The following is a 13,497-nucleotide window of genomic DNA, read 5'->3' on the forward strand; positions in this document are numbered from 1 at the left end:
TTTTGTACATTATGATTCCATTTACTCAGTTACCTCTCCTATTTCTGATGTAGTATTTGCTTAACTTTTTCATTTCTTAGGACTAATATAGCATTCTTTAGTCTATTTCTACACAAACCTTAGCCTACATTCTGAAATTTGCTTTTAGGCCTGAGAATCTCCAAATTTGCCTGGTCCCTGAGCTCATCTAATTTAAACAGGTATCTGAGGGTAGAAAACATCCTCAATCAAATATGTATATATGTATTTGTGCATATGTGTGCATATATTGAGAGAATAATAGGTTCTGTGGTATTTCAGAAGTAAGATAAATGCATGTCATTGCATGTGCTCTCCCAGCTTGGTTCCTGGCATAGGATCAGGCCTGTGGCACACCCACTTTTTCCATGTCTAAGAAACAGGGACAGTAACACCACTTTTTGGCTATGATGAAATTAGTTTAATTCAAAAGCATGATAGCAGGTTCTTTAATAATTCACTCATTCTTGCTCCCCACATTTTAAGCAGCTGCAAACCTTAATCATTCCTGACCCATTCCCATATTAAGAACTTTCACTGTCGTTTTGGAAGTACTCTGGGATTTTAAAGAAGGAAACCTACTTCCCTTGGAATGCTTATCAGGTCTCTTTATCCTTGAACTGCCTTGGAGACTTATTAAGTCTTCATAAATATTGAATACTTGTGGTCAGTTTTTCTTGGAAGAGGAATATGGAGGTGATTACATATAAAACCAAACTGAAAGCCATCCCAAAGCTTTAGAAAGCATTTCAGTGCCTTCCCTTTTATCAGTGTGCTTCTTCAAATTCATGATTTAGGGCATTCATGATTTAGGAAAATAGCAAATGTAGCTATTTTGCTCATATATTTCTTGTGGATAAAGTTATTTCAGAATTCGATTACTTTAAATAGTCAGTTCTTTTGCACTGCAAACCATATGCCAGCCAGAATGTCTCTTTCTCTTGCAGAAGTGTGTAACTTGATATTCTAGTTAAGTGCCAATCATGGGAAACACAGGTTTAAGTTAAATACTATTTTAAAAATTAATATATTTTTATTCTTCAAAACACATACTTCTCAGGCTTTATGACACCAGTATTTGAGTCAATATATCATCAAATGAATATAATAAATTATAGTGCTATGAACTCCAGGGAAATTTTATTAATGTTTTTAATATATCCTCATGTGGAATCAACATATGTTTTTTATATATTCATAAATTTATGACTTCAAAACTCTTCAATACAGGGTGTTATGAATGTTGTAATGGATAGAAAATACATAATTGTGAAATGATGTTCTTGAATTTTCAAATACTCTTGATAACCATGAGCTCTTGCATATACTAATTACAATGAAATTTAAAACTTGTAAGTAATATTTCTGCAGCTTAGTTGCTTTGGCCCAAAGCAATTATTCCAGAATAAGCTGGCAGGTTCCTGCTTGGGGAATTAGGATTCCAATGTCCTTAACTTTAAAATAACTTGCATTTCATTTTATGCCTGTTTCATGAAGTAGTCATTCGTTTTCATACCAAATTGTAACCAAAGCAAGCCACATCAATAGAGGCCAGTCACTGAGTTTACTATGTATTAGGTTGGACAAAGTAAAATAGATTGTTAAAAATGGTCCCCAAGTGATTGGGTTTTAAAAAAAACCTTGCTACTGACTTATAAAGGAAATTGAGAAGTATTCTCCCTGAATCTTTATATCCATATCCTGGTAGATAGTAGGATCACCGTAAGACACTGTTGAAGGAAGACTGAGTCTAAAATGGTGCATTATGTTTTGAAAATTCATGACATAAAATGCTCTCTTTTTCATATCACCATGCTGTAATTTTAGTGGGATTTGTAGTAGAGTTGTACATACTTTTTAGGTTTATATTTTAAGGCTCAACACTCAAGATGCAAATTAGTGACTCCTGGAAACTCAGCTTACAATTAGGACACAGCAGGTGGCAATGGAGTTTAGGCCGTTGCTATACACATGGTCTATACTGAAGGCCTGAGACACAGCCATAAGATACCTTTGATATATTCTTTCCTTACCTTTTAGTTTTAAGTTTCTTTTTACAAGAACAGTTTTTAATATAAATAGCTAAAATTAAGCAACTACTAAAAATGCATCTAAAAATTATTTCTGAAAATGTTGAAAGAAAATGCCATTTTTATTAAGTTTCAACAATTTTTGTATTCCAGTATTCCCATCAATTCAAATATATATTTTTTAACCTGTGACTCTCTAATTTGCTTGTTCTCTTGAAATTAGCATCAAATGCTTTTTAGAGGTGCAAGTTAGCATGGTACAAAAAGCTTTTTGGTTATCACTTCACTAATCTATTAGCAACTTCCCTCAACTGGGGCTTTTCCAAAATAAGAGAGTAATTTCAATTACTTCTTCACTTTTCCTATTGTTTATTTTCTTCTTTTGTTCATACATAAAAAGCAAAATGAAGTAGGCCATGTTAGTGAATGCCCTTTTCCATAGGCGTAGCTGTTGTTTCCCAGTAGAATGGAGTCATTTTCCCCTTGACTAAGAGAAAGATTTCTCCGCACCTATATATATATATATTATATATATATATTTTTTTTTTTTTTTTTTGAGGCGGAATCTCGCTCTGTCGCCCGGACTGGAGTGCAGTGGTCAGATCTGAGCTCACTGCAAGCTCCACCTCCCGGGTTTACGCCATTCTCCTGCCTCAGCCTCCTGAGTAGCTGGGACTACAGGCGCCCGCCACCTCGCCCGGCTAGTTTTTGTATTTTTAGTAGAGGCGGGGTTTCACCGTGTTAGCCAGGATGATCTCGATCTCCTGACCTCGTGATCCGCCCGTCTCGGCCTCCAAAAGTGCTGGGATTACAGGCTTGAGCCACCGCGCCCGGCCCAATATATTTTTTTCTACCAGCCTCCTCGTTTGGTGCTGCTTGAATGTTTAAAATTTGATGTACTCTTAGCAAGATTTTAATAAATTTAAGAATAAAATACCTATGACAAAATTTTAAAAACAGAAATATCCAGTACTGCAAAATATTAAGACACAGCCAACCCATTGTGATAATCTGGGAAGATGTTCTGAACCACAAATCACGAAAGCGCATCTACCTAAATATGATTTAACTACAAGTTAGGTAATCCTTTTGGAGGCAGCTATAATGCTGTTCTTTTCACTCCAAAATGTCCTTCTCCCAAAGCCTTCTAAATCTAATTAGGGATTATACCACCTCAAAAACACAAGATGAGAGGAGACAATGGGTACAAGTTGCAGTTGGAACAGAAAGTTTAAGGTGAAGGTGGTATGAAATGGAAATGGAGGAGGGAGAGTTTGAGAAAAACTGCAAAGGAAAAAGTGTGGAAGTTAATATTAAAAGTTTACCGGACACAGTAAAGTAGAAAATAACCACTACAGAAAATTAAAACCAGTAGTGTGGAAGAATATCTGTAGAAGATTTCTTAAAAGCACAAGAAAAGGTCAATGAAATTATATATATATATATATATATATATATATATGAGGAAATCATAGATGGATTAATGAAGAAATAATAGATGCAGAGAGAGGGAGCTCCAACCTCACAATTATAGGCATTTATGGAACAAGAGCAGTAATCAAAATCATAATCTGAGAATAATCAGCAGCATTGTAAATAAAGACCTTGAGTATTCCATTCAAAAAGGCTCACCATTTTCAGTAAAGACTGATGAAACACATGATTGGATACATCCTGATTATAACTTAACTTTTATATCAAATACTAGCACAACAAAACAAGAGTACTATAACCTTTCAGGCAGAAACATAAAACACACAAGCAAAGGAATAATCATATTTCTCCTCTGCAAGTCTAAAGGTCAGGGGTCAATGAAGTGTGTTTACAGCTTTGAGAAAAAAGGATCATGTAAGAAGTAATACCATATCATGCAGCATTGCCTTTCCTGTATGAAAGGCAAAGATTGAGGCGGAGCAAGATGGCCGAATAGGAACAGCTCCAGTCTCCAACTCCCAGCACGAGCGACACAGAAGACCGGTGATTTCTGCATTTTCAACTGAGGTACTGGGGTCATCTCACTGGGGAGTGCCGGACAATCGGTGCTGGTCAGCTGCTGCAGCCCGACCAGCGAGAGCTGAAGCAGGGCGAGGCATTGCCTCACCTGGGAAGCGCAAGGGGGAAGGGAATCCCTTTTCCTAGCCAGGGGAACTGAGACACACAACACCTGGAAAATCGGATGACTCCCACCCCAATACTGCGCTTTAACCAACGGGCACACCAGGAGAATATATCCGACACCTGGCCGGGAGGGTCCCATGCCCACTGAGCCTCCCTCATTGCTAACACAGCCGTCTGTGATCTAAACGCAAGGCAGCAGCGAGGCTGGGGGAGGGGCACCCGCCATTGCTGAGGCTTAAGTAGGTAAAGAAAGCTGCTGGGAAGCTCGAACTGGGTGGAGCTCACAGCAGCTCAAGGAAACCTGCCTGTCTCTGTAGACTCCACCTCTGGGGACAGGGCACAGTTAACAACAACAACAACAAAAGCAGCAGGAACCTCTGCAGACGCAAACGACTCTGTCTGACAGCTTTGAAGAGAGCAGTGGATCTCCCCAACACCGAGGTTGAGATCTGAAAAGGGACAGACTGCCTGATCCAGTGGGTCCCTGACCCCTGAGTAGCCTAACTGGGAGACATCCCCCACTAGGGGCAGTCTGACACCCCACACCTCACAGGGTGGAGTACACCCCTGGGAGGAAGCTTCCAAAGTAAGAATCAGACAGGTACACTCGCTGTTCAGCAACATTCTATCTTCTGCAACCTCTGCTGCTGATACCCAGGCAAACAGGGTCTGGAGTGGACCTCAAGCAATCTCCAACAGACCTACAGCTGAGGGTCCTGACTATTAGAAGGAAAACTATCAAACAGGAAGTACACCTATACCAAAACCCCATCAGTACGTCACCATCATGAAAGATGGTGTTTAAACCATCAAAGATGGTTTTATCTGCCTCTGCAGATAAAACCACGAAGATGGGGAAGAAGCAGGGCAGAAAAGCTGGAAATTCAAGAAATAAGAGCGCATCTCCCCCTGCAAAGGAGCGCAGCTCATCGCCAGCAACGGATCAAAGCTGGTCAGAGAATGACTTTGATGAAATGAGAGAAGAAGGCTTCAGTCCATCAGACTTCTCAGAGCTAAAGGAGGAATTACGTACCCAGCGCAAAGAAACTAAAAATCTTGAAAAAAGAGAAGAAGAATTGACAGCTAGACTAATTAATGCAGAGAAGGTCATAAACGAAATGACAGAGATGAAAACCATGACGAGAGAAATACGTGACAAATGCACAAGCTTCAGTAACCGACTTGATCAACTGGAAGAAAGAGTATCAGCGACTGAGGATCAAATGAATGAAATGAAGCGAGAAGAGAAACCAAAAGAAAAAAGAAGAAAAAGAAATGAACAAAGCCCGCAAGAAGTATGGGATTATGTAAAAAGACCAAATCTACGTCTGATTGGGGTGCCTGAAAGTGAGGGAGAAAATGGAACCAATTTGGAAAACACTCTTCAGGATATCATCCAGGAGAACTTCCCCAACCTAGTAGGGCAGGCCAACATTCAAATTCAGGCAATACAGAGAACGCCACAGAGGTACTCCTTGAGAAGAGCAACTCCAAGACACATAATTGCCAGATTCACCAAAGTTGAAATGAAGGAAAGAATCTTAAGGGCAGCCAGAGAGAAAGTTTGGATTACCCACAAAGGGAAGTCCATCAGACTAACAGCAGATCTCTCAGCAGAAACTCTACAAGCCAGAAGAGAGTGGGGGCCAATATTCAACGTTCTTAAAGAAAAGAATTTTCAACCCAGAATTTCATATCCAGCCAAACTAAGTTTCATAAGTGAAGGAGAAATAAAATCCTTTACAGATAAGCAAATGCTTAGAGATTTTGTCACTACCAGGCCTGCCTTACAAGAGACCTGAAGGAAGCCCTAAACATGGAAAGGAACAACCGGTACCAGCCATTGCAAAAACATGCCAAAATGTAAAGACCATCGAGGCTAGGAAGAAACTGCATCAACTAACGAGCAAAATAACCAGTTAATATCATAATGGCAGGATCAAGTTCACACATAACCATATTAACCTTAAATGTTAATGGACTAAATGCTCCAATTAAAAGACAGAGACTGGCAAACTGGATAAAGAATCAAGACCCATCAGTCTGCTGTATTCAGGAGACCCATCTCACATGCAGAGACATACATAGGCTCAAAATAAAGGGATGGAGGAAGATCTACCAAGCAAATGGAGAACAAAAAAAAGCAGGGGTTGCCATACTAGTCTCTGATAAAACAGACTTTAAACCATCAAAGACCAAAAGAGACAAAGAAGGCCATTACATAATGGAAAAGGGATCAATTCAACAGGAAGCGCTAACTATCCTAAATATATATGCACCCAATACAGGAGCACCAGATTCATGAAGCAAGTCCTTAGAGACTTACAAAGAGACTTAGACTCCCATACAATAATAATGGGAGACTTCAACACTCCACTGTCAACATTAGACAGATCAACGAGACAGAAAGTTAACAAGGATATCCAGGAATTGAACTCATCTTTGCACCAAGTGGACCTAATAGACATCTATAGAACTCTCCACCCCAAATCAATAGAATATACATTCTTCTCAGCACCACATCGCACTTATTCCAAAATTGATCACATAATTGGAAGTAAAGCACTCCTCAGCAAATGTACAAGAACAGAAATTATAACAAACTGTCTCTCAGACCACAGTGCAATCAAACTAGAACTCAGGACTAAGAAACTCAATCAAAACCGCTCAACTACATGGAAACTGAACAACCTGCTCCTGAATGACTACTGGGTACATAACGAAATGAAGGCAGAAATCAAGATGTTCTTTGAAACCAATGAGTACAAAGATACAACATACCAGAATCTCTGGGACACATTTAAAGCAGTGTGTAGAGGGAAATTTATAGCACTAAATGCCCACAAGAGAAAGCAGGAAAGATCTAAAATTGACACTCTAACATCACAATTAAAAGAACTGGAGACGCAAGAGAAAACACATTCAAAAGCAAGCAGAAGACAAGAAATAACTAAGATCAGAGCAGAACTGAAGGAGATAGAGGCACAAAAAACCCTCCAAAAAATCAATGAATCCAGGAGTTGGTTTTTTGAAAAGATCAACAAAATTGACAGACCGCTAGCAAGACTAATTAACAATAAAAGGGAGAAGAATCAAATAGACGCAATAAAAATGATAAAGGGGATATCACCACGTACCCCACAGAAATACAAACTACCAGCAGAGAATACTATAAACACCTCTACGCAAATCAACTAGAAAATCTAGAAGAAATGGATAATTTCCTGGACACTTACACTCTCCCAAGACTAAACCAGGAAGAAGTTGAATCCCTGAATAGACGAATAGCAGGCTCTGAAATTGAGGCAATACTTAATAGCCTACCAACCAAAAAAGTCCAGGACCAGATGGATTCACAGCCGAATTCTACCAGAGGTACAAGGAGGAGCTGGTACCATTCCTTCTGAAACTATTCCAATCAGTAGAAAAAGAGGGAATCCTCCCTAACTCATTTTATGAGGCCAACATCATCCTGATACCAAAGCCTGGCAGAGACACAACAAAAAAAGAGAATTTTAGACCAATATCCCTGATGAACATCGATGCAAAAATCCTCAATAAAATACTGGCAAATCGGATTCAGCAGCACATCAAAAAGCTTATCCACCATGATCAAGTGGGCTTCATCCCTGGGATGCAAGGCTGGTTCAACATTTGCAAATCAATAAACGTAATCCAGCATATAAACAGAACTAAAGACAAGAACCACATGATTATCTCAATAGATGCAGAAAAGGCTTTTGACAAAATTCAACAGCCCTTCATGCTAAAAACGCTCAATAAATTCGGTATTGATGGAACGTACCTCAAAATAATAAGAGCTATTTATGACAAACCCACAGCCAATATCATACTGAATGGGCAAAAACTGGAAAAATTCCCTTTGAAAACTGGCACAAGACAGGGATGCCCTCTCTCGCCACTCCTATTCAACATAGTGTTGGAAGTTCTGGCTAGGGTAATCAGGCAAGAGAAAGAAATCAAGGGTATTCAGTTAGGAAAAGAAGAAGTCAAATTGTCCCTGTTTGCAGATGACATGATTGTATATTTAGAAAACCCCATTGTCTCAGCCCAAAATCTCCTTAAGCTGATAAGCAACTTCAGCAAAGTCTCAGGATACAAAATCAATGTGCAAAAATCACAAGCATTCTTATACACCAGTAACAGACAAACAGAGAGCCAAATCAGGAATGAACTTCCATTCACAATTGCTTCAAAGAGAATAAAATACCTAGGAATCCAACTTACAAGGGATGTAAAGGACCTCTTCAAGGAGAACTACAAACCACTGCTCAGTGAAATCAAAGAGGACACTAACAAATGGAAGAACATACCATGCTCATGGATAGGAAGAATCAATATTGTGAAAATGGCCATACTGCCCAAGGTAATTTATAGATTCAATGCCATCCCCATCAAGCTACCAATGAGTTTCTTCACAGAATTGGAAAAAACTGCTTTCAAGTTCATATGGAACCAAAAAAGAGCCCGCATTGCCAAGACAATCCTAAGTCATAAGAACAAAGCTGGAGGCGTCACCCTACCTGACTTCAAACTATACTAGAAGGCCACAGTAACTCAAACAGCATGGTACTGGTACCAAAACAGAGATATAGACCAATGGAACAGAACAGAGTCCTCAGAAATAATACCACACATCTACAGCCATCTGATCTTTGACAAACCTGACAAAAACAAGAAATGGGGAAAGGATTCCCTATTTGATAAATGGTGCTGGGAAAATTGGCTAGCCATAAGTGGAAAGCTGAAACTGGATCCTTTCCTTACTCCTTATACGAAGATTAATTCAGGATGGATTAGAGACTTAAATGTTAGACCTAATACCATAAAAACCCTAGAAGAAAACCTAGGTAATACCATTCAGGACATAGGCATAGGCAAGGACTTCATGTCTGAAACACCAAAAGCAATGGCAGCAAAAGCCAAAATTGACACATGGGATCTAATTAAACTAAAGAGCTTCTGCACAGCAAAAGAAACTACCATCAGAGTGAACAGGCAACCTACAGAATGGGAGAAAATTTTTGCAATCTACTCATCTGACAAAAGGCTAATATCCAGAATCTATAAAGAACTCAAACAAATACACAAGAAAAAAACAAACAACCCCATCAAAAAGTGGGCAAAGGATATGAACAGACATTTCTCAAAAGAAGACATTCATACAGCCAACAGACACATGAAAAAATGCTCATCAATACTCGCCATCAGAGAAATGCAAATCAAAACCACAATGAGATACCATCTCACACCAGTTAGAATGGCAATCATTAAAAAGTCAGGAAACAACAGGTGTTTGAGAGGATGTGGAGAAACAGGAACACTTTTACATGTTGGTGGGATTGTAAACTAGTTCAACCATTATGGAAAACATAGTGGCACATCTAGAACTAGATGTACCATATAACCTAGCCATCCCACTACTGGGTATATACCCAAAGGATTATAAATCATGCTGCTATAAAGACACTTGCACACGTATGTTTATTGCGGAACTATTCACAATAGCAAAGACTTGGAATCAACCCAGATGTCCATCAGTGACAGACAGGATTAAGAAAATGTGGCACATATACACCATGGAATTCTATGCAGCCATAAAAAATGATGAGTTTGCATCATTTGTAGGGACATGGATGCAGCTGGAAAGCATCATTCTTAGCAAACTATCACAAGAACAGAAAACCAAACACTGCATGTTCTCACTCATCGGTGGGAACTGAACAATGAGATCACTTGGACTCCGGAAGGGGAACATCACACGCCGGGTCCTATCATGGGGAGGCGGCGGGGGGAGGGATTGCATTGGGAGTTATACCTGATATAAATGATCAATTGATGGGTGCTGATGAGTTGATGGGTGCAGCACACCAACATGGCACAAGTATACACATGTAACAAACCTGCACGTTATGCACATGTACCCTAGAACTTAAAATATAATAAAAAAATTAAAAAAAGAATAAAATAAAATAAGTAAATAATTAAATAAAAAATATATGACTAAAAAAAAAAGGCAAAGATTTAATCATATGTCAGTCATACATCCAACTAATTAAATAATATTTAGCCAGCCAAGAGTTAAAAACTCATGCATGAAAAAATTCGTATTATGAAAGGACTGGGATTTGTTTTAAAATACTTCTACATATGTATGTATGTATGGACAAAAATCAAAACCTAAACATGTTTACCAAATAAATTTTATATTATATAAAAAAGAATGAACTCAGAAATCCCACTTCTAGGTATTTACCCAAGAGAAATGAAAAACTTTGTTAACATAAAACCTCCATGTGAATGTTTCTAGATACCTACAACCACAAGAATGATTTTCAAATACATTATGCTGGCCGGGCGCGGTGGCTCAAGCCTGTAATCCCAGCACTTTGGGAGGCCGAGACGGGCGGATCACGAGGTCAGGAGATCGAGACCATCCTGGCTAACACGGTGAAACCCCGTCTCTACTAAAAAATACAAAAAACTAGCCGGGCAAGGTGGCGGGCGCCTGTAGTCCCAGCTACTCGGGAGGCTGAGGCAGGAGAATGGCGTAAACCCGGGAGGCGGAGCTTGCAGTGAGCTGAGATCCGGCCACTGCACTCCAGCCCGGGCGACAGAGCGAGACTCCGTCTCAAAAAAAAAAAAAAAAAAAAAACAAAAAACAAATCAAATACATTATGCTAAAAAGAGCCAGTCTCAAAAAGCTACATATGGTGTGATTCCATTTATATAACATTTTGGAAAAGACAAATTATAGGGACAAAACCAACCAGTGGTTGCCAGGAGCTGAGGGTGGGGGAAGAGGCTGACTATACAGGGGCAACCTGAGGGTATTTTTGGGTTGATGGAACTGTTCCAAATATTCCTTGTGTAGTAGTTACACAATTGTATGGGTTTGTCAAAACTCTTAAAATTGTATACATCCCAAATAGAATTTTAATATATGTCAGTTTTTAAGTAGGGAAAAAGAGAAGCAATATAATCACAAAAGGTAATATTGGCATAGCAATGTGAACATACTTAAACACTGAACCACACACTTAAAAGTGGTTAGAATGGTAAGTTTTATGTTATGTGTATTTTGTCACAATTTTTTCAATTTTAAATTTACAGCTACAAAAATAATGTTTGTATAACGGCCTGTGATGTAATCATTAAAATAATTTTTCAAAAGAATTATCAATGAAATGTGAAAATGCTGATAATATTAGATTAAAACCAGTACTAGGATGAATTAACAGTATGATTTTCAATCCTGTAAATGGCCGAAACAATGGAGGGTTAAATGCCAAAATAATAAATTTCTTGGTGATAGAATTTTGAGTGACTACCTCTATACTTCTTGGCACATTACTGGGGTTTCCACTTATTCCTTTTGTAATCAAGAAAAATGGAAGCCTCAGAAAGTATATGCAGTGAGTTTAACATTGCTGACTCTATCATTCATTTCATATAGGCTCATATTTAAATGATAGTGGCAAAAAAAAATGACCTCCTATCTACTTTAAAATTATTTTGTTCCCCGAGAAATAAATATTTTAATAACAACTGAAATAGTATCTATTGACTTTTAATTCATAATGATTATTTAAGCCTGTGTTTAGCTTTCCTGGCTCCAAATTTGCCATTGAATTCACCAGGAAAACATAAAGGGAAAAAATAGGTAACTCCATTGAAAAATTGGGAAAAGTGCCATGAATAGATTAGATATCTTTAAGGAGTTTATGTAAAATATAGACGGACAAGCACTGGACGAAGGAAAGTACCTGTTGGATGGAATTCCAGTCTCCCAAAGGAAAACTGCCTGGAAAATGAGTGGCGGGGTCCCAGAGCTAGTGGCTGTAGGGGAAGATAGGTTATGTGGTGGTCATCCCTGGAAAATTCTCAAAGTTACCAGTATTAGCATCCCAAGAATGCTGTTCCAACATGACTTTGTATAATTCCATTTGGTAAGGTCAATGATTGAAATAAAATAGGCTGGGTACAGTAGCTCACGCCTGTAATCCCCCCACTTTGAGAGGCTGGGGCAGGTGGATCGCTTGAGGCCAGGAGTTCGAAACCAGCCTAGCCAACATGGTGTAACCCCGTCTCTACTAAAAATACAAAAATTAGCCAGGTATGGGGGTGTGCGCATGGAATCCCAGCTACTCTGGAGGCTGAGGCTGGAGAATTGCTTGAACCTGGGAGACGGAGGTTGCAGCAAGCTGAGATCAAGCCATTGCACTTCAGCCTGGGAGACAGAATAAGACTCTGTCTCAAAAAAAAAAAAAAAAAAAAAAAAAAAAGGAACCATTACTTCAAGCAAATTTCTAACAGACACAGTTGTACTAATTAAAGGAAGACAGTGAGTACCCTGCTAACTTGAGTTGCTTCAGTAAGGGAAGAGAAATGTCTTAGTGGAAACATGCTACACAAATGCTTATGCATGTAGCTTTTCCCTTTTCATTATAGAAAAGAATACATATATTCACACATGAGACACACATATTGTGCATTAATTGTAATGGTTATATGGGCCCTTGGGTAAGAATTGCATGTGAGTACTACTATTACCTAAAGAATTCATTCTTTATTTAATGTGACACTTCCACAAGACTTCTTGGCCCCCAATCCTTGAAAATTAGCTTCTTAGAATTAAACTTGGAATCTTTGGGGTAATGTGCACTAGTGAAAGTTTTACAGGGAACCAATGCCTTGTATTTTGCTTTTTTTTTTTTTTTTGAGACGGAGTCTTGCTCTGTCGCCCAGGCTGGAGTGCAGTGGCCGGATCTCAGCTCACTGCAAGCTCCGCCTCCCGGGTTTAAGCCATTCTCCTGCCTCAGCCTCCCGAGTAGCTGGGACTACAGGCGCCCGCCACCATGCCTGGCTAGTTTTTTGTATTTTTTAGTAGAGACGGGGTTTCACTGTGTTAGCCAGGGTGGTCTCGATCTCCTGACCTCGTGATCCGCCCGTCTCGGCCTCCTAAAGTGCTGGGATTACAGGCTTGAGCCACCGCGCCCGGCCGATTTTTTCTTTTTTTTTAATGCTGCCTCTTCTATGAAATCATGATTTCTTCTTTCTTCTTTCTTTTTTCCTTTAGGAATTGTGAAGGGCAGAACATTCGTTACAAGACATGCAGCAATCATGTAAGTCCTAAAATAAAAATATTTTATCCAATACAATATGTTCTTGTTTTAAGTTACAATATTCCAATGTGTACTCTAAAACGAATGGTCTCTTAATACCCTTTGTGGAAAATTTAAGTATTTCTTTAATTGACAACAGATTATGTGTATCAAATATCTTCCATTTATACTATCTTTTTAGGCCG

The 13,497-nt window shown here is 39.0% G+C and overlaps 1 protein-coding gene across 7 annotated transcripts in view; it reads left to right on the forward strand.

Moving 5' to 3' along the window:
* ADAMTSL3 (ADAMTS like 3) overlaps positions 1-13,497 on the forward strand; it is a 417,185-nt gene that overhangs the window by 152,358 nt on the left and 251,330 nt on the right. For all 7 annotated transcript variants that reach the window (XM_033189196.1, XM_033189191.1, XM_033189189.1 and 4 more), the window contains one exon: positions 13,267-13,312. In XM_033189196.1, the coding sequence (XP_033045087.1) occupies positions 13,267-13,312 (46 nt within the window). The remainder of the gene's footprint in view (positions 1-13,266; positions 13,313-13,497) is intronic.

This window comes from Trachypithecus francoisi, unplaced genomic scaffold, assembly GCF_009764315.1.
Source record: "Trachypithecus francoisi isolate TF-2019V2 unplaced genomic scaffold, Tfra_2.0 Lachesis_group3, whole genome shotgun sequence".
Lineage (NCBI taxonomy): Eukaryota > Metazoa > Chordata > Mammalia > Primates > Cercopithecidae > Trachypithecus > Trachypithecus francoisi.